The 20,977-nt window shown below is 44.4% G+C and overlaps 1 protein-coding gene across 5 annotated transcripts in view; it reads left to right on the forward strand.

The window, feature by feature from the left end:
• Positions 1-20,977, forward strand: part of LOC110290665 (schwannomin-interacting protein 1) — a 731,603-nt gene that overhangs the window by 659,882 nt on the left and 50,744 nt on the right. The window contains exon 1 of one of the 5 annotated variants that reach the window (XM_021157276.2): positions 16,926-17,283. The exons of the other annotated variants lie outside the window; for them this stretch is intronic. Within the exon in view, the coding sequence (XP_021012935.1) occupies positions 17,254-17,283 (30 nt within the window). The 5' untranslated portion in view covers positions 16,926-17,253. Of the gene's footprint in view, positions 1-16,925; positions 17,284-20,977 lie in introns of those variants that run through there. 5 annotated transcript variants of the gene reach the window in all.

Below are 20,977 nucleotides of genomic sequence, written 5' to 3' on the forward strand. Positions count from 1 at the left end.
GTGTATGTGTGTGTGTGTGTATGCATATATATATACACGTATACACACACACACACAGGCTATTTTGCTGAGACTAGGCCAAGGTGGGGGAGGCTGAAAGGGCAGAATCAGGCAATCAGAGAAGAAGACATGTGTAATAATCCAGGGAGAGATGATAGAATTAGATAATTCCAAAGGTTTCTGAAGGGTCAGTCAAAGAAGTTTTGCTCCTAGACTGTGGGAAGAGGGATAGAGAAGAGTCTGGTATGACTCTCAGATCAGGCCAGAGCACAAAACTTACCATCAAATGGGAAAGGCTGTGAAACAGGAGTCTGAGGGTGTCCGAGGTTAGGAGAGGCCCAGAGCTGGGTTTAGGCTTCATAAACTTAAGGTAGCCATGAGATCTGCAATTGGAGTGGTGTGGGCAGACCAGACCGATAAAGGAGTCTGGAGTTCAGGGAATGTCCAGGAGACAGGAGAGTATAGAAGTCACTGGGGAAGAGATGAAAGGAGTCCCAGAGGGGAGGAAGGATAGGGAGAGAGGGAAGGGGGAGGGACAGAGACACAAAGAGAGAGCTAGCTACTCCTGTGAGTAAGTCTCAGATAGTCTAGTGTAGCTATGTCCTGTAAAGCATTTAGTGGCAACAGAAATAGTCTTTGCACCGTCCAAGTGTCCAGCCACTAGAATCATGCAGGTCTGGAACCCTTAAGACATGATGTGTGTAACTGAAGAACACATGTTTGATTTGATTTAACTTGAAGAGGCACACGTAACACACATGCTGCCATATTGGACAGAAAGCTCTTGTGCGTTAAGAGTGAGAAAAATGAGGAGGATCCAAGAGAGACAAAACCTTTACCTTAGGAAAGGACCAGAGGCAGCTGACTGGGATGAGTCCTACTGGAGGATCCAACACAGGGAGCACTACATCAGGGAGCACTGATTGAGGGAGCACTGCATGAGGGAGGGAGCCCTGCATGGTGAGGTGGGGTTTAGGAGAGTAAATGGCAGTTGCTTGTGGAAAAAAAAAAGCTTGACTGGAAAGTGTTCAAAGGGAGAGTCTGCAGACAGCAAGTCTGAACGGCTCTGTCAGAATTTTGTGGTTGTCTAGGGGAGCATGTGAGTGGACAAGAGGAATATACCCAAGGGCCAATTTGAAGGTAGCGGCTATGAATTTAAAGAAAGAGTAGTGGACCTGACTGTATACTTTTCTCTAGCCGTCTATGTCAGCCTGAGAGCTGACACAAAGTACCTGGTGGGATTGAGCCTGCTAAGTATGGAGTGAGAGGGGCAGGCAAGCTGAAGTGAGGGGTTTCTGTAATGCGTCGTAGAATCTAGAGTGGGGAGATGTGCCAATCTTGAGCAAGAAAAAGCGGTGGTGACGCAAGGCCAGCTTTTGGTGGAGGCTAGCTCGGTGCTCTCGCTCAGCTTTCTCTCCAGTTTCGTTTCCTCTGAGGGCAGTTCTTTCTTTGCATGCCCAAACTCAAGATTCGTTTTCTTTTCAAGACTGAGCAACTGTGGTGGTTAATCAAATTATTACTCATTCGCCAGGGTCTAGAGTCATGTGGAAGTGATGTGAGATCTCTGGGCATATCAGTGAGGCAGTTTCTAGACTAGGTTGATGGAATCAGGAAGACCCATCCCAAATGTAGGGAGTACCATTCCGTGGGCTAGGACTCCACACTGAATCAAACGAGGAAATGGAGCTGAGCCACCATTCATCATTCTGTTTTCTGACTTCAGACACCCAATCAGACCAGCCAGCTCCTGTTCCTGCCACCAGACCCTCCCACCATGATGTGCCCTCCGACCATGAGACAAAATAAACTCTTTCTTTCTTCCTTAAGTTGCTGTTGTTGGATATTTGATCACACCAATGAGGAAATCACACCATCACTCACTCTAAATGACTGGATTGGGTTCCCTTCTCTTTGCCTATGGTGGGTAGGTGACCTCTGCTGGCTTCCAGGAGCCCTGTCCTTTGCTGAATAATTGTGGTCATCCTAAAATCACCTCCTCCCCTCACCCATGGGTTGCAAACCCAGGGCCTTGCACATTCTTGGCTAATGTTTTACTACTGAGCTACACAGCGACCTCATTCTGAAAGTTCATACTGAGCTTTTAGTTATAGGTCCACAGTTGCATTTTTCTTGGGGCCCTAAGAGACAAAACTGGGGCTAGGCTCAGCAGTTCAGAGCACTTGCTGCTCTTCCAGAAGACCTGGGTTCGGTTCCCAGCACCCACAGCCCACATAATAAGCCAGTTCACAACCACCTGTAACACCAGTTCCAGGGGATCCAACATCTTCTTCCGGCCTCTGAGGGTACCTATACACAAGCATGCCTATACAGACAAGCAGATGGACACACACACACACACACATGAAAGAATGAATGAATAAAATTTAAAAGCACACCTATGCTAAGACACGACCGTGGGAGCAGCTAGATAATTCAGTTTATCATTTTATTCATGTGTTTAGTGGTGAAAGGTAGGACGGCTTGATTGAGAATGGCCCCACAGGCTCCTGTATTTGCATACTTGGTCCCCAGTTGGTAGAGCTGTTTAGGAAGGATTGGGAGGTGTGGCCTTGATGGAGGTGTGTTACTGTGGGTGGCCTTTCTCAGCTAGCTCTCTCTCACTGCCTTGTGCTTGTGGTTCAGATGTAAGTACTTAGGTACTGCTTACATCTTAGGTCCCATGCCTGCTGCCATGCTTCCGTCCATGGAGATCGTAGACTAACTCTCTGGGACTATGAGCCCACTAACTAAATGCTTTCTTTTATTAGTTGCCTTGGTCGTGGTGTCTCTCCACAGCAACAGGAAAATAACAAAGACAAAGGGTGTTTTAAAAAACAATGAAAAGCACCGTTGCCACATCATTTTGTAAATGAGAAAATAACTGAGTGGATACTAAATCTTATGATGGACTCCAATATTTAATCACACTTTTTTTTTTTCAAAATGAAGAACTCGAGTCTCCTTCCGAAAGATTTGATATCATTCCTCGCATGTAACAGTAAGTTGAAAAATCTTTAAGTTATTCTGAACTAAAAGCAAAGCCTGAGTGAGCTGCCAGTCACAGCAGAGCATTAAATCCCTTCTGCAGAGCATTTCTTGCCTGGATTTGGGAGCTCTCTTGTTTGCACAAGAAACATCGATTTCCTGTAGTGTGTTATCTCAAGAAGATAACAGGAGCTGAGCTGTGCAGGAGCACATACCAGACTGACCTCGTGTATACAGTCAGATGGAATTCTAACCTACTCACTACCTGGGAAAAGCCCGAGTCCCTCCCCAGGTGTAGCCATCGAGCTGAGATTCTGTGGACAGATGTTAACAAAGAGTCTACAGAGCTTTTAGTTAGCCCCGGCCAGGTCTGCGTTCTCTGAACCAAACACAGATCCATGACTAATCTGTCATACCACCTGGACGATGAGGACGACACCCTCAATAGTTCTGTGTGATCCCTTTCTGTTAGGACTGTGGTGAGGATAAGAACCATTTTCTACAGAGATAATGTGGAGGAGGGGTCCGGGGAGATGACTCGGAAAGCCAAGTGCTTGAGGACCTGAACCTGGCCCCCTAAAACTCAGGTTTAAAACCATGCATGCCAGATTCTCTTATAATCCATGCCACAGAGATAAAGATGCTTGATCCTTGGGCTTGCTGGCCAGCCAGTGTAGCTTAATAAGCAAGCTCCAAGTTCAGTGACAGCCACTGTCCCCAAAACTACGGTGGAGAGTGATTAAGGAAGGTACTTGATATAAATTCCTGTCTATCATATTAGTGTACACACACACACACACACGCACACATGCACACATGCACACACATGCATGCACACCATGAAAAGAAAGAGAATACAGATCAGAGAGACATGAGCTATGCTCACTATCTCTATAACACATTAGAAAGTTTTAGGGAAAGCCACAGTTTAAACTGTAGGTTTTACCTTGGTTTCAACACTTAGTCTGTTCTCTTTCTTTATTATTTTTATATCCCTTTAAAACATGCCCTAAATTTCCAAGGTCAGCAGGCAAATATAAAAGTATCCGTCTTTCATAAGCCCAGGTTGTCTTCAGACTGGCCTCTTTGTGTTGATTAGAAAGTCACTTAGGGTACTTTATTATTCTTCTAAGATGAGAGTTGACGTTCTTTATTTATCAGTATGATTTTGGAGGCTGTGCAAGTTTGCAACAGTAAGTCAGTTGCTTATTTTACCAGACTACCCCTTCAAACCAAAAATATATCCCATAGGGTGGCAAACCAGGGAGGAGAGGAGGAGGACCCCTTAGCTCATCTCTTTCCACTTATTAATTAGATATTGAATCAGGAGCAGTCGACTACTGCAGATTAGTAATTGTTAAACTCACTTGAGCTCCTGCAAGCAATCATCTGCCCTTCGGTCCAGCCGGTACACTCAGTCTTGGCCCTGTAGTAGGTAGATCTGCAAAGTTAGGGGGGCCCTAGAGCCTGCCATCACCACAGCTCAAAGTGAAGAGGGAATTGTGGCCAAAATACCTCCCAGGCTTAGTTCCAAGCTGGCAGTCAGCCTCTTGGCTCCCAGGTGAGCTTCAGCTGACTTCAGACAAACAAGTAGCCACGTGGACAGCTTGGCCATACTGCAGTAATAATAGCTATGGCACTGCTATGGGCACTTCCCTTCCCTTAAGTAAGAGACTTCCTGGGATTTGTGTTCATTAGCATAGTTAAATGTTGTCCTGAGATATGGGGAAGAAACCTAATAGAACCTGATTTAAAATAGGAGCTAGGGAAAGGTCTTCCCACTTTAAGTACAAAAGTCAGCTTGTGTGGTAGGGGCGTAGAGTCCAGGGTAAGCAGCAGCTTGTGTGAAGACCCTGAGCAGAAGCAAGAATGGCTTTTCCTGGACCACTTAGTAGCCTACAGCTCAATAACTTCACTTGTCATTGCTCTGATACAGTGCCTGAGGGAGTGAATTTACAAAGGGGAAAGCTTTGCTTTTGCTTACATTTTCAAAGTTCTCTGAGTATGGTTACTCGGCCCTGTGGCAGCAAAGCACATTAGGATAAGAACCCAAGGCAAAGGAGACCCACTCACCTCGTGGTGCTCAGGATGCAAGAAGGAAAGAGACAGGAAGGGACCAGGATCCCAATATCCCTTTCGAGGGCTCTCTCCCAAGGACCTAATTTCCTTCCATTACTCGCTAAAGGATCTATCAGTTCCAAGAAGCTGGTAACCAAGCCTTTAGTGCAGTGGGAGAGGTTTGAGATCTAAGTTGCAGGAGTGAGCGAGATTTTGAGATGGCAAAAGGAAGTCTGGAGGTGAAGTCGGTGAGAGTGACAAGTTTTAAGATCTTAATAGGTGCAGGAAATGAGAGTTCAAACTAAGTCGCGTTGTGACATCATCTGTTATAGGTTGGGAAGTGTATTTAATTGGAAAGGGTAAGGCTGCCAGCCCTTAATGTTTTATAAGCCGGGGAACTAAATCAAGAAGTAAAACGTTATCAAGTCAGGAGAATAAGGCGATTCACCGGCTTAAATTTCTTCCTAAATTGTATTTTATAAATTTATGCCATCAAAAAGTCAGGCCAAAGGTCTGATTGCTGTTCTTGTAGTGACAGCTGTCTGGGAGAAATCTCTCCTGTGCTCTGCAAAAGGCGTTTGATTGTGAGAATCTTCAGTAGCAGTACGTTCTCATCAGCACATTTCCACCCATGACTGTAGAGCAAACGCCTTCAGCTGCTGGCTGTGCATGGTCTCACAGGGACAGCAAGAGGGAGCAGACAGATGGAGGGGCTGCCCAGTGGATCGTGCTGCGTTTCCTAGTGTCTCCTCCTGTAGGTTGATGTCACCTTCTAAAATGGGGCCTGGAGAGATGACCCTGTGGGCTAAGTGTGTGCTATACCATCACGAGGGCCTGAGATCAAGCCCAGCACAGCCCCCACCTGCAGAGGGGATCAGGGTGAGGCAGACCCAATGTTGCAGAAGACAAGACAGACCCCAGGTTTACTTCCTGGCCAGTCTTTTTGGTGAACAACAGAGTCTATGAGAAACCCTGACTGAACACAGTCAGGTGAGACACACACGAGGAAGCTAGCGGAAGTCAGCTTCTGTCCTGCACATCAGATGCACCGCACAGATGGGAACAGGGAACAAAACCAATCCAGCCTCTTCCCTGAGTGTCATCTCATAAGGTGAAAGGCGACAGGCCTATCTACACAAAACTGAGGCTGCTCTGTTCTGGGATGTTACATTCTGTCTTAGCATAGTTAGTAAATAATGAAGAAGCCTCGACAATTTCTACACGTGAGCATCTTGGGGGCCCAGGTTGTGTATCTGAAAGAGCCTGTCTTGCCATTCTCAATGGAGAACTGATTTAAATTTGGATTTTGGAGGAGTTGGGATTGATGTCCTGATTCTCTTGGATGCTTCAGAACAGTCCGGGCTGACATCAGCCCTCCTCTGTGTTCACCCTTCAGCTCAGTTCCTAACAGCATCCTTTCCTCCCCAGCACTTTAACACCCTGGGAAGACTTGCCTCTAAAACAGGAGAGAACTTTTGTTCAGTCGCTTTACGTTAAGCAAGCTAATTAGATCATTCAATGGGTTTCTGGCCACTTCCTTACACACCAGGGAACTTTCCAGACCAGTGCTTGTTCTAAGCTAAAACGTAAGTGCAGTGTCTCACAGTGAGGCCAGGAGCCTGCAAAGGATTGCAAACCCAGTCCATGTCGCTGCTTAACTGGTCCTACAAAAGCTGACAGAATGTCCCTGAGGAAACTCTTGGGCACCATCCATGGTAAATAATAGTGTTTCAAGAGTACTCCTGCATTAAAAAAAAAGTATATTTAAGGATCATTGTTGAGTTATAATAGTTTATTAGAGATTATATTAATAGTTTAATTATATATTATTATGTTCCACCATGACGATAAAATAGTAACTGGGGGCTGGGATGGCTCAGTGGGTTAAAGCATTGGAAATGTAAGGATACATGTTCAGATTCCCAGAACCCATGTAAAAGCTGGCTTGGGAACTCATAGCTGTAATCTTCGTGCTCCTACAACATGACAAGAGGTGCTCACTGAAGCACCTCAGAAGCTCATGGGCCAGAAATTCTGTGTACATCACAGAGAGCAAGAAAGGAGAGACGCTGCTTCAAACAAGGTGAAAGGCCAGGACCAAGACCTAAGGTTGTCCCCTGACCTCCACAGTGCCGTGACACATGTGCCTCTACTAACATCCAGGAATGTATGCTCACACAGCATTCACAGACAGACACACAAAACAGTAACCAATTTTACCTTAATGAAATTTACCTTCGCTTGAAGTCTTGTGATTTTCTGACTCACCCCATGCTCTGCATAAAGCATAGACAGTGATATGAATTTTATATTGCTAATTTGGAAAACTCGGGTTATAAAACTCAACTTGACTTGAAAGTCATCCCTCAGCCCTCCGAAGACAGGGGAGAGTGTCTAAATCAACCTGTTCTGCACATTAAGAAATAGAGGGCCTTCGATATGAAGCAATTGACCAAGGAAATATATATTGTCATGCCTAGAGATAGATCTTGTTTGGGTTTGAGGCAGGGTCTCATGTAACCCAGGCTGCCTTTGTACTATGTAGGTAAGAATGACCATGAACATCAAATAGTTCTTTGAATCCAGGTCCGAGGTTGTATCAACTGTAGAACCATGGAAGAATGGTCTGAGTAGTAGCTTTGGACATATTAACATTGCTGTAACCTATATATTCTTAACTGACATTACTGCAAATGTGCATGCTTGTGTTATTATTGTTTCTTTTAGATATCATTAAAACAGCACTTAGATTGATAGCTTACCTTTGAGGATCATTTTTTGTTATCCTGTCACTAATTGAAACTAATTGAATAAACACAATTGTCCACTAGAGGTCACTTTTCCAACTGGTTTTAGGCAAACACCCACCCCACCCCCACCCCAGTATAGAGGAGTAAATAATAGCCTTCATCACCACCAGCACCACCATCATCACCATCACCACCACCACCACCATCATCATCAGAGATTCCCTGTAGTGCTTTATGTAAATGTACCTATATTGATAGATAAGATTATCGGGGCTACTCAAAGACCTAGAGGGCAAAGGGGAAGTGTGTCCCTTCTTCCACACACCCCTTGTATGCACATGCATTCACAAACATACTTGGTGCTACCCCAGGCTTCTCTTGGAAAACCTGTTTGATTTTATTTAGAAATTTGGAAAGCCTCATTAGTTCTTCCCCCGTCCCTGCTCTCTCTCTCTCTCTCTCTCTCTCTCTCTCTCTTTCTCTCTCTCTCTCTCAAATGAAGGTAAAACCATCATTAAAGATATAAACAACTCGAGGAGAAACCATGTAGACATCGCATCATGAACCTATGCATCAGCTGCTAATTTTCTACAACATGCAAATTTCATCTTGCCTTAGGCAGAAAGCACACTGGGGAGAACCATAAGACTATGCCGTAAACAGGTGCCTTGGCAGTTCCTGTGGAAATATAACTGTCTCATTATTCTGCAGGGAGAGTGCTGCTATAACACTACCTAGTTTCAAACTGTGTCTATAGAAACCCAGGGCAGCAGCAGGTATTTTTAGAGACTAATTTGCACCTATTATAATGATGTGCTAAACACCTCATCCTCGAGTCCCCAAAACATAAAACTGGAAATTAAAATATGAAAATGTAAAAATAATCCTGAATACATATAGAACCTGTAGGACTTGATAGAAGAGTTGCCTATGAAGAAATGGTAAGAAGAATATAGCATTTCAGCCTGTATCATGGTGAGTCTATGCCCTTCTTATTTATGTAAAGTATTTCCACTCCTCCTTTGACATCAGCAGATTGAGTTAGCCCTGCTGGGCTCTCGGGTAGTTGAACTAGTCAATATGCCTTTGACTGTGAACACGGTTGCTCTGTGCCAGCCTTGCTGAAAACTTCATGCCTGTGAGTTTCTAGGCAGGAAGAATGGTCTGAGTTGCCCAAGAAGCCAGGCTTGGTTCACTGCCAGGCTAAGCCAGGCGCTTGTGCTTGGCACAGCTTGCACAATGACAAGAGAATGCCCAGCCCATCAAACGAGGAAGTGTTGTTACAGGCTGATGCCCTGTTGCAAATATCCGTGTTCTATCTTTTATTACCTTGTTTATAAGAAGTGTAAGCAATCACTGTAAATTGTCAGTAAGTCACCCATGAGTAAGATTCTGTCCCCTGCCACTGAGCTTCTGGATACACTCAGCGAATAATCCTCCGGAGACTGCAGCATGCACCATGACCGAGAACTGGTCCCACTTACCACTGCTTACCTCCCTGCAATGGTGTTCTTTTGATAAGACACAACAGAGCAAAATACAAAAAGAAATGTCGGCTCTAATTGGAATAAGACTATAACAGACATCTTTAATAGTATGCCTTCAAATATTTGTGTGTAACGGAAGAATTGCATGTTTTCATCGAAGTACAGCCTGGGCTCAAGTTAATTTTCTCCTCATAAAAACTTCTTTATTATTTTTTAATCATTTTGCATTTAGGCTTTAGTTTTAAAAGGAGATTCTACTACTGTACAAAATAAAAATCAGTCCCACTGATTCACACCACTAATTTTCGGAGGCAGGTATTTTCAGTGTAGCCTAAAATAGTAAGCATTAAGCCAGAGACAGAATAGTCAAACTTTGGAGCAAGTTATTTTGCATTATTTATAAGCATCTTGTTTTTAAGAAATAGAATGCATCTTATATTTATTTTTCTCCAACTTCCAGTTTCTGGTCTTCTAAACATTGCTGGAGAAAAAGGTGTAGAATTATCACACTGCCAGTGTCTTCTGGGTCCCCTGCCCTCCTCTGAAACAGGGAGAGCGACTTTGACAGAGTCATAGTGTGCAAGTGCTCGACAAAGGTCTTCATCCCAGAAGTCACAGCCCCAGTTAAGATGCTCCTGTAGCAATCTAGTTACATCACAAAGCAAAGACAGCAAAGAGGTGTGGGGTGTGGTGACATCGGAGATGGTACAGGGCCGTGGCAGGGTCAGGCTGCCTATGTCTGGGATTATGCAGTCTTCATAGGCCCAGCCTCTCCCCCGCAGACCACCTGGGAGACAATCAGGCTGTGCACCAGGAGCAGAGGTTTTGAAAATGATTCACAATTAGACAGACAGCATCTGCCAGTGAGTGGCACTTGCTTTATCAGAGAGACACAGGCGATTTCCTCTGACTTCTTGCGTTTATTCACCTCTCATCCAGAGTACAAACTGGGCAGAGTAGGAGTGACCAGTGGGCCATCCTTGAATGTAATGAGCACTGAGTGCCCCGATGCACATGCTATACAGTGTATACAGTGTGTATAAGGATTAGGGGTGGGTAGCAAGCAGCTCTTTAGCCTTCCCTTCCTACGTTTAGCATGCCCACTGCGTTTAGGTTTAACACAGTCCTGAATATATTTCATGAAATCTGCATCTATATGCTTACTCATTGTCTAACTCGAACACTTTTCTTCTGTTAGCTGCTGCCTGTCCATCACCTACACTTAACACACCCTAGGAGTTTCAGCTACCCTTTTTGTACCAGAGTTCTCAGGGAGCCCAGCAACCCCCTAGGAAATCTTTTGGACAAGGTTCTCCCACAATTGCCCAGCGTCTCAGCTCTCCCTCTAGCCCTCAGGCCTTAGCCGCCAGCTGCCATCGGGGCCACTCTACTGTCTGTATCCATACCCACCAAAGGATCCTCCTAAGTTAGCATTTCTGTGTAACCTGATATTCATGTCTTCATTTCCAAAATGGAATGAACACATTCCAGGTGTGCCTTATCAACTCTTCTAGTACCTGGATTTTTCTGTTATTTCCCATCATACCCTCCCTTCTGGCTGTTTCCATCCCTAATGCCAATCTCTCTCTCTCTCTCTCTCTCTCTCTCTCTCTCTCTCTCTCTCTCTCTCTCTCTCTCTCTCTCTCTCTCTCTCTCTCTCTCTCTCTCTTTCTCTCTCTCTGTGTGTGTCTTTTTGTGTGTCTCTCTCTGTTTCTCTGTCTGTCTGTCTATCTGTATGTATGTCTCTTTTAGGTTTGTAAGGGTGTTTTGCCTACATGTCTGAGCGTGCCTGGCACTGGGGTTATAGACAGTTATTATCTATTATATGTAAGTACACTGTAGCTGTCTTCAGACACTCCAGAAGAGGGCGCCAGATCTTGTTACGGATGGTTGTGAGCCACCATGTGGTTGCTGGGATTTGAACTCTGGACCTTCGGAAGAGCAGTCCGGTGCTCTTACCCACTGAGCCATCTCACCAGCCCCGACAGTTATTATCAACACCATGAGTACTGGGAGTTAAACCCAAGTCCTCTAGAAGAGCAACCAGTGCTCTTAACCCCAGAGCCGCCTCTCCAGCCCCTGGTCTTCCACTAAGAAGCACCAACAAAGTTCTGTAATATGTTCACGGAACCACTCAGCTACTCTGAATGGACGAGAAGAGTGTTTGCAAACTGCTCTTTTCTCTCAACTTCTTACCCACAGTGCCAGGGCTCTCCAGCCTGAGCATTAGACTGCTCACAGTTTCATGAGAATAGCTGATACCTTCCTCCTTTTCAGAACATGTGGCCCTGGCTGCGTTTCTTCTCTACTTCTGAAGCATTTGAAGCAGATAAATGTCTGACAGCTCTCCTCTCTCTCCTGTACCCTTCTATGGTAGCTCACCTTTCTCTCACCTTGCTAACCATATCCCTATGGCTTCTTGCCCTAAAACTGTGGGCTTTTACCCAAAGATTAGTTTTGAATGTGTGCAATTATAAATCATCACAAGTCAGCTTAAGTCAGCACAGATCCATGAGTTTATTGTATCGCAGTTAGGGACTTAAAAACTTTGAATGGAGTCTCACTTGACAAAAGTCAGGATGCTAACTGAGCTGTGTTCCTTTGGGGGGCTCTGGAGAAAATTCAAGATGCAGCTAACCATCATTTCTCTGGTGGTATTTCAAAGCCAACACAACCACCAGACCACCAGGCAACCCTTTTTCATATAGAAAGAGAAAGAGTTTGGGTTTTTATTTCGTATTTTGTGTGTGGTGTGTGTGGTGAGTGTGGTGTGTGGTGTGGTGTGTGTGTGTGTATGTGTGTGTGTGTGTGTGTGTGTGTGTGTTTATTCTTGCTAGTTTCTAAGATAAAGACTTGCTGGATATTCCAGGCTGCCCCCAGTCTCTTCAGTGTCAGGACTAGTCATGTCCCATTGAGCCTGTTGAGATAGGAACAGGCTCTAAGGAAATGTTCACCTTCATTGAGAGTTCTCGTCCTCTTCTCAATTCCTAGTGAACATACATACAAAATCTCTTTGGAGGCATTTGGCTCACTCCATATGGTATACAGTTATCTGTGTGGTGTAATCTTACCAAACCCTAAGGGTAGAAACCCTGCTTTGAATTGTACCCAGTAGGACTTTGTTTTAGTTACAAGGTTGTAGGAATCAAGGAAGATGTTGGGAAAGGAGTACTACATTGTGAAGCATCTTCAAAGGTTTGTCACTAGGCTGGACACCAGTGACGACAGAGAGCTGGCCCCCCGACACTGGGCACCAACAAATTCTGAGGTTCATAGGATTAAACTTCCTCCTGACTTCTTTTCTTTTATCATCCTAAGAGGTCACATCCCTCAAGTCTACAAAGCACCTGGCTGCTTTCCATTGTTGTGAGGGACACTCAGATGCCTTGCTCCCCATTCCTTCCTCCCTGACCCCTAACATTTCATTGTGAACATTTTAAAGTGGAAGTTTGTTTCACAAATCCTAATTCGTATATTAGTTTCTTCTCAGAGCCCATAAGTCTCCAGCCTTTTACAAACGATGGCTTATTTACGACTTTAAGAGTCTGCAATTGATGTCTTACGAAACATGCTTTGTCAGAGCTTTGCAGTGGCCTTGCCCTCTGCTCATCCATCAATTCGTTCCATTTGTTTGACTCATCTCAGCGTACGGTTCATATATCAGCAAGTGTCCCTGTAAATACGTTAGCCTGCATATACTTAACTGGAGCTTAATATACTTATACATATACATACACACACACATATATATGTATATATATATGAGCTAGTTGCACATATATATATACATATATATTAGCACACACATATATATGGGCTAGTTGCATATATATATATATATATACACACATACACACACACACACACATATATATATACACATATATATTATATATTAACATATATATGTGTGTGTGTGCAACTAGCTCTTTTTTTCTACCTCTTTGAGGTAAATACTATATTTAATAAAATGCACAAATCTTAATATTTACTCAGTGAAGGCTAAGATATGCATATACCCATATAAACCAAACAATCTGCTCTTGTAGCATATGCCAGCAAGTCTCCTGTGCTCTCTGCACATCAGTCCCTGACCCAGGTTTACTTCTGATGACCTGTGAATGTGACTGGTTGCTACGGTTCCGAGCAGTTCTCTGGGGCTGGAGAGAGGGCTCAGAAGGGACAAGCATGTGCTGCTCTTTCAGAGGACCTGGGGTTCAGCACTCACAGGCAGTACACAACCATCTGTAGCTCCAGCCCCAGGGTATTTAATCCTCTTCAGACCTGCATGGGCCCTACATGCATGTGGTACACAGATGTGCGTGTGAGTAAACACCTAGACACATGAAATAAAAAAAATAAATCTAAGAACAAATTTAAAACCAGCTCTGTATTGTGTTTCTCCTATTTGCCACAATGGGAAAAGAACAGCTGTTTCTGAGCTTTAAAAACACAACTCTTTTGTAGTGGCATAAGCATGGATGTTAAGTGAGACATGCTCTAACTTTTCTCCCTTACACACACACCTTGGATGAGGTTTGAGTGAAGCCACACTGATTTCGGTTTGGGCCTGTTTTGGCCCAGTGCGGGTGAGTTGGTTGCCGCTGAGTCCTACTGCACCTTTGTCTTAGTCTAGCCAGCTTCAGCAAACTACAAGCTCAGTGCCTTCTGAACAGTAGGACTTTATTTCTGTCATTCTAGAAGCCATTCAAGCCACTGCAAGTTGGGTGTCTGGTGAGGGCCTGCTTCCTGATTGAGACAGCTCAGTTCTCACTGTGCCCTTTGGAAGGCGACTGCCTGGAGTCTCTTTTTAAAAAGCATGAACCCCTTCCATGAGGGCTCCTCTTCATGACCTCTCAGCAGCGCCACCCCCTCATAGCTTCACATTGTGGATACACTGTCTCTCCATCAGGCAAAAGCCGCCTTGTTGTACCTAGAGACTCCTCGGCTGACAGGAACTGGAAAACAGTGTTCCTCTCTTGGTTTTCTTTATTTGGATACTCTTGTTTATTTATTTGTTTGTTTATTGTTGTTAGTGGGTGTGTTACAGCATCCTTAGGCCTAAATTTATCTAACTGCCAAGCAACAATTTTGGATTAAATAGTTTCTGGAAGTCCCATCTAATTATGAAATATGGAAAGCTTCAAGTGTTTGGCTCTCTTTGTTTTTAGATTCCATTGTGTAGCCCAGGCTGACCTCAAACATCGTCCTCCCACTTCACCTTCTTCAGCACTAGAATTATGGCTACACAGCACAGTATCTGGTACTCAATTGAAGACTTAATTTTTAAAAGTGTGTGTGCGTGTGTATGCATGTGTGTGTATGTGTGTGTGTGTGTGTGTGTGTGTGTAGCTCAGTGGATGACTTTGTGTGGGCTGCTCTCTCCTACTTTTATGTGGGTTCCAGGAATCAAATTGAGGTCAGGCTTGAGAGCGTCCACCCACTGAGACATCCCATTTGTCCTTCAAGTCAATGGGAAACTAAAAGATTAAAAAGTAAAAATTTTTTAAAAAGAAGGATCAGTGCTCAATAGACTGAACTTAAAACAAATACGTCATTATTTTTAAACAAAAATAACAAATATTAATGTCCCTTGCTGAACTGTTTTAGCTTAAATGTTCTTGGGGCATCTGGTTTTTGTTTAAAGCTTTTTTTTCTCTCTTTTTCCTGTACTGGCAAATCATAACATGAAGTCCTTTCCAGTGGACAGTTATTCAGACCAGCCTGCTTCATCTGTCCCTTTTCGTCTTGTTTATACCTTTTGGGAGGCGAGTGTTTTGACAGCATTTGGGATGCAAGTGTCAGAAATCTGTTCTGTCCAAATACCACTTCTGAGTCACTCGCACTGTCTCTGGAACAGCAACTGTGAAGAGTGGGATCGTGTTTAGACCAAAAAAAAAAAAAAAAACAGCACTTGATAAATGTCTTTAGGAGCTTATGTAATATATGCCAGAACAGAAAGCTCTGGGTGTGTGTGTGTGTGTGTGTGTGTCTTAGACTCCTTTCCACGTCTCAGACTTGTAGATTCAGGACCCAGATCCATGAGATCAAGCCCATTGCCCAAGTGAAGTTCCAACAGCCTTTGAAATAAGATGGTCTGTCTTGGGGAGTGTGGGATGCTGCTCAGGACACCTGCTCCCTTGCATTCCGTACAGATCTCTGCTCTGTGTGCACAGCAGGGAAGGCTGGAGTTTGGGTGGGCTGAGTTTTTACCATTTTGCTTTACAATAGCATTTTGGTCTTCCTTCCATCTTAAGGTTAAGTAAACTTGTCCCCCCCCCACACACACACACACACTCCTGCCTTATTATCAAATGTTCCTTGTCCAGCATGGCCAACTCCCTCTATACTGGAGGTTCTGCAGGACACATGTCCATAGTACCTTTTCCTAGAACCCACTGCTCAAGTTTAGAGAATGCAGAGTTGGACCTCTCTTACTACTTTTTATCCTCCTATTATAAGGTCTGAAATGGGTGTGCATATGGGCAAACCATAAAACTAAAATGAGATGTAGCGTAAAACATCAGCCTTGGGGACTCTTTCTTTAAAGTATGACAGTTGGAAGCCAGTCAAGGTTTCTCTGAGGACCATTTATGTCAAGAAGAGCCAGAGACATAGCTAGTTCAGTGAGTCAAAGTGCTTGTCACCACGGCTGATGACCTCCGTTTGAGCCTTGGGACCAACATGGTGGAGGAAAAGAACCAACCTGACCACCACTCACTTGCCAGGACACGTATACACATATACACTATGTACACAGTACATAGAGACACAAAAGGAACGACAGTGTCCATTGTTTTGGACAACTGAGGAATATAAACAAGGAATTTCTATTGTTTTTCCCCTTAACTTTGTGTCATTGTGTTGAAGAATTCCTTGCTCCCTCCTACATACCCTAGTGTCCTAGAGTGGCCCTTGAAATTATTCAGAGATCGGCCCCCATTTTCTCACAGAAACATACATGATCCAACCTGTATTTTATTTGATTATGACCTACAGGTCCCAAGTTCTTCCCATGCAGACTCTGAAGATAGTCTGTCCCAGAGATTACCTGTGTTATGTTGGGGTGTCTGTATAATATTCAAGATATGGATTGGGTAATTTACATATGCAAGGCCCTACCTTTACAAAAAGAAGTTTAGTTTTCATGTAATACATAAGTAATACCAACCTTAACATTTTAATAAGTTTCTCCAAAAATTATAGAAACATGATTCCATCATTTTTTTTACTAAAAACACTTAAGAAAAGGTAAATGAGGTATCTTTTTTTAAAATTACAAAATAATACATATTTTAATGAAAGTCCTTCCTTTAGTCAGAAAGTTGACGAGATACTTTAAAAATGAAGCATGAATACAAACCTCGCATGTATGGATTCAGAATGTTCCCTTCAGCACGTTAAAAGTTCCGAAAAGATCTTTAAGGCCTGGCTTTCGTAAGCACCAACCAAGCAACATTAGCGGGCAGGAAGGATGCTGCTGCAGATTAGGAATGTCCAACTGCAATATTGATTTGTGTCTGTCACTCTCTCTCTCTCCCTCGCTGGCCTTTTTCTCTATAATGAGTACTAGAATGTTTCCACATCAGTTAACTGCCTTCATAAAGCACCAGAAGGTCACACCAGCCCCAGACAGATCCTTTTCTTTGTGCCTATAATATAATTGGCTGATTGTGCGGGTGATGCGCCCGCCCCCTCCCCCAGGCCGGTCCCAGCTCGGCTCAGCAGCCTGCCTCCCGGTTCCGGAGGAGCAGAGCAGCTTGGAGGCTTCAGAGCGAGCTCGGTGGCTGCGCGCTTCCCAGCACAGGCAGTGCCACTGCGCAGGTTGCTCAGCGGAACAGCATCCATTTTAATCTGCGGGGAGTCCCTGCCTAACCAGGGCGTTCTCCCGCGCCTGTGGATGCTCAGCGCTTTCCCTGCGCAGCCTCGCCCAGCAGTCCAGCTTTGGGGTCTGCGTCCTAGGATGTTCTGAGATGGTACATCAGGAGAACTGCTCGTACCAGGTAAGGTTGGAAGCTTGATTCTGAGGCCCTTACCCTATGGGAGAGGCCTTCCTCTTCTAGGGCAGCAGGTTGCCTCTTACTGGATTTTCAGGGGATTTTTGCCATCCTGGGCTCCACTCCCGGCCTTCATTGCATACAGTATCTGAATTCTAATGAGGCTTTCTGAGGAGTAATGGGGCAGAAACGCCGCTTCTTTGGCCTTTAAAAGCGTTTGTGGAATACATGGTGGTGATGCGTGCTCACAACTGAAAAAAAATGTGATTATTGTTCATTGCATAAGAGGTCAGTTAATTAGAGTCCAGTTTTTAAGACTGTCTATGAGAAAATTATTTACATTTAAAAGTCCTGATTGATGATCTTAGAATTTTTCATAAATCAGTCAGCAGGCATTTGGCATTTCAAGTTGCACTGATATCTTTATGAAGCTGTTTTTGCCAGTATGCTCTTTTAAATGGTTAGCAGGTAAAAATGATAGTACCGGTGTGGATTAAAAACTTCACATAGAAAAAAATATTCAGTAACACATGTTCATCTTTTAATGTGCTAATTTGCTATCTGGGGTTAGGAATTCACCACTTCAGACAATTTCCAAAGCTCCTTTCCTGAGTGAGTGTTTCGTAACTCTTTCCTACCACTTGGGCTGTAGAGGCAACACTGTAAACAGCAAGAATGTTCTCAGAGAAACTGCTCTAAGCAGTGACTGGCCTGGCTGGTGGACATCCTGGGTGACTGGCATGGAGATATTACTCACCTGATGGAGTTTCTCAGAGACCAGCTCTCTAACCTAACAAAGCCTCTTCCTGGTGAGAGGTAGGTTACCTGAGACAAGCAGGTGTTTCTCTAAGGGTCACATTTCAGTGTGAATGTCTGCAGGCAGGAAAGCGGTGCATTTCACAAGACTCCAGGAAGGCAGCTGTTGCTAGCTAGCTAAGTGAAGCGTGCCTATGAAATACGTCTGTGTACTATTTTTGTGCTTAATAAGCAGAATTTTATAATCATAGGCCTGCTTTGTGGCATTTTCATTTGACGAGACATTTGGCTCCACATATAGATCCTTAGGTATCAGGATTTGTGTTTCACGGGCGTTCTTCCCATGAGAACGTGGGAGAACTGAGAAGAGGCACGCGTGTAGGGTGGGGTACATCAGGCATCCATGGACAGCCTCATGTGTAGATGGCTCAATAGGGCTGTAGGAGATTAAATTAGTGTCATAATTAAAACAGTCTTCCGTCATTCTTTTCAGAGAAGCTTTGTAATTTATGTCGAAGGGGAGGTTACTAGAGAGAGGTACACTCCCTGTGTGGTTTGTTTTTTTTTTTTTTTTTCTTCACTAGGCCAAGCACAAAGTCATTGTTTTTGGAAGGTGAAAAATTGGTCATTATCAGCAGTTTCATCTGGAGAGGGAGGGGCCACGTTAGCCAAATGTTTCTTCCAAAGGAAGACAGATGAGACTCGACAGGAACTGGGTATTTAACAGTGGCACTGTGTGTTTAATACTTTTGAAGTCTTTCTTGCTTCTTTCTGCAGTAAAATCATGCGTGCTGGGGCTGTGATGATAGTTAATAGATGGTGTATCACCAATGGGGGCACGTGTGTGGACTCTTCTGAAATGCTTCCCTTCAGGGCTAGCTAACAAAAACAGAAATGGTAGCCCTCATGCCAAGTCTTAATCCTGCTTAGAAACCTTAGTTTTAGAACCCATCTGGCGTCACATACGATTGGGTTTAGAAAAAAATGATTTCTCTAAATCCTTAGCTTGATGCAGTCCCAAGTCACTGGTATTATCAACACTTTTTTTTCCTCAGAAACTTGCCCCCCCCCCCTTTTTTTTTGGCCTGGGACCTATTTGTATGTTAAAATGGCAGTGTAGAGCAGTTGTGGCATATTGCTTAGGCTAGTAGGGCTTTTTGTTTTGTTTTATTTTTTTTAAACCAGAATTTCACTCTATATACAAGACAGGCTTGGAACTCACAGATGTCATCCTGCCTCTGCCTCCCCAGTGCTGGATGCCCATGTCGCCAATCCCAGCAGGTGAGCGCTCCTAATGGGTTAACAGAGGTTCGTTGGCAGGTTGCTTATTTTCTCCCATCGGTGATGTCTAGTGGGATTTCTGGAGGACCTTCTAATGGAGCAGCTATGAGTGGGGGCTCAGACTCCAATCTCCTGAATGCTGTGTGCCTATCTTGGTGCACACAGATAGATGCTGCCATTGCTATATCATCAGATGGCAACAGGGTCCTTCGAAACGACTTACTGGTCTCTGTCCTTGTCTCTCATCACTCAGTTTGTTTCTAACATGGTATCCAGAATAAGCTGTTAAAATCAAAGTCTTATTATGCGCCACAGCCCCAAATATCTTGAAAGTTTATCATCTCACTTAGAAGAGGAACCTTGTTATTCACAGGACCTGGGCTTTATACCAGTGTCTCCCACCCCTCCATCCCCCCACCTCCATTTCCTCCTGGGGTCCAGCTCTGCTTGCCTTTACTCGTCCGTCCGTTCAGTCCCTCTGGTCCACCTGGTACACATCCCTCCCCAACCCCACCCCCAGAGGCTTGTCACATTTACCATTGGGTGCATACTTGTGCTAAAACATTGTTAGCCCTTCATCTGGAATTCACATTGCACTGAGCAACCCTACCCTACACCTTGTTCTTTCTTCAGGCCTTTTCTGGGGTGCCACCTCTTTAGACAAGCCTCAAGTTTTCCTACTTTTCATTATAGTTCCCAAATTTGTCTTTATAGTAAGCATTTACCACCACCAATGAGTACCAATTTTACTTCACTGTCTGTGTTGGGTTTCCATTGCTGTATGAGAATGGCTTCTTTTCTAAGGTCTCCAGTACTGTGCATGGGCAGACATGTCTGACCAAGTGAAAAGGCATTGTGAATACTCTCCTCCTTCCCTCTTCGGACTTGCCTTTCTGTGAGGGATGCGGGCTGCCCTCTTTCCCCTTACGTCCATTTTCTCATCTCTGAAATGGGGTTTTGCCTGTTGACACAGCATGGCCATTGTCTGGTCCTCTGCCAGAGGCCACGCCTCTGCACAAGCAAGTCAGCCATCGCTAATTTAGAGCCACCTTGCTCCTGCGACTGTTTCTTCTGTGTTTTTGGAACCTCATCAAGCCACATGTCACTTCCGTCTCCACTGTTCCGGGCTGATAGAGGCTCAATCGATCCTGCCCTGTTGGTGATTATGCTGGCCAAGAACTTATGTGTCTCCGCTGAAGCCAGTGTCTGGGTAGATATCCTGTGCCCCAAGCTACCTGAGCCAAGGGAGAGTGGGCAGAGGAATTCTGCTGGGGAATTTTCCATGGTAGTTTCAAGTCACCCTGCTTTTCTGATCTCCCTTCCTAGGGGTTCACATGAACCTCCAGCTCACTAAGTCATGCGTTGTCACTTTCGGGTCTTCACCCTGTTAAAAACCAGAGCTGTCTGCTGTCGACCTCCATTTTCCAGTCTTGGGAGGAAGCCAATCTCTTCTTCAAGCAGAGAATCTTGCCCACTGCTTCAGGCCTGGCAGCCTTCAAAAGGCCAAATTCTTCTAAATTGATTCTGATGGACGGCTTAGAAATATTGTTAACTTGTAAGCACAAGTTTAGGTCAAGGGGGTCCATTGAGCTTAAAAACTCCCAACTATTTTTTTTCTCTTCTCCTGCAGTGTTGTTTGGGGGTAAGTACAGAATGGGAAACA

This window comes from Mus caroli, chromosome 3 (genome assembly GCF_900094665.2).
Source record: "Mus caroli chromosome 3, CAROLI_EIJ_v1.1, whole genome shotgun sequence".
NCBI lineage: Eukaryota > Metazoa > Chordata > Mammalia > Rodentia > Muridae > Mus > Mus caroli.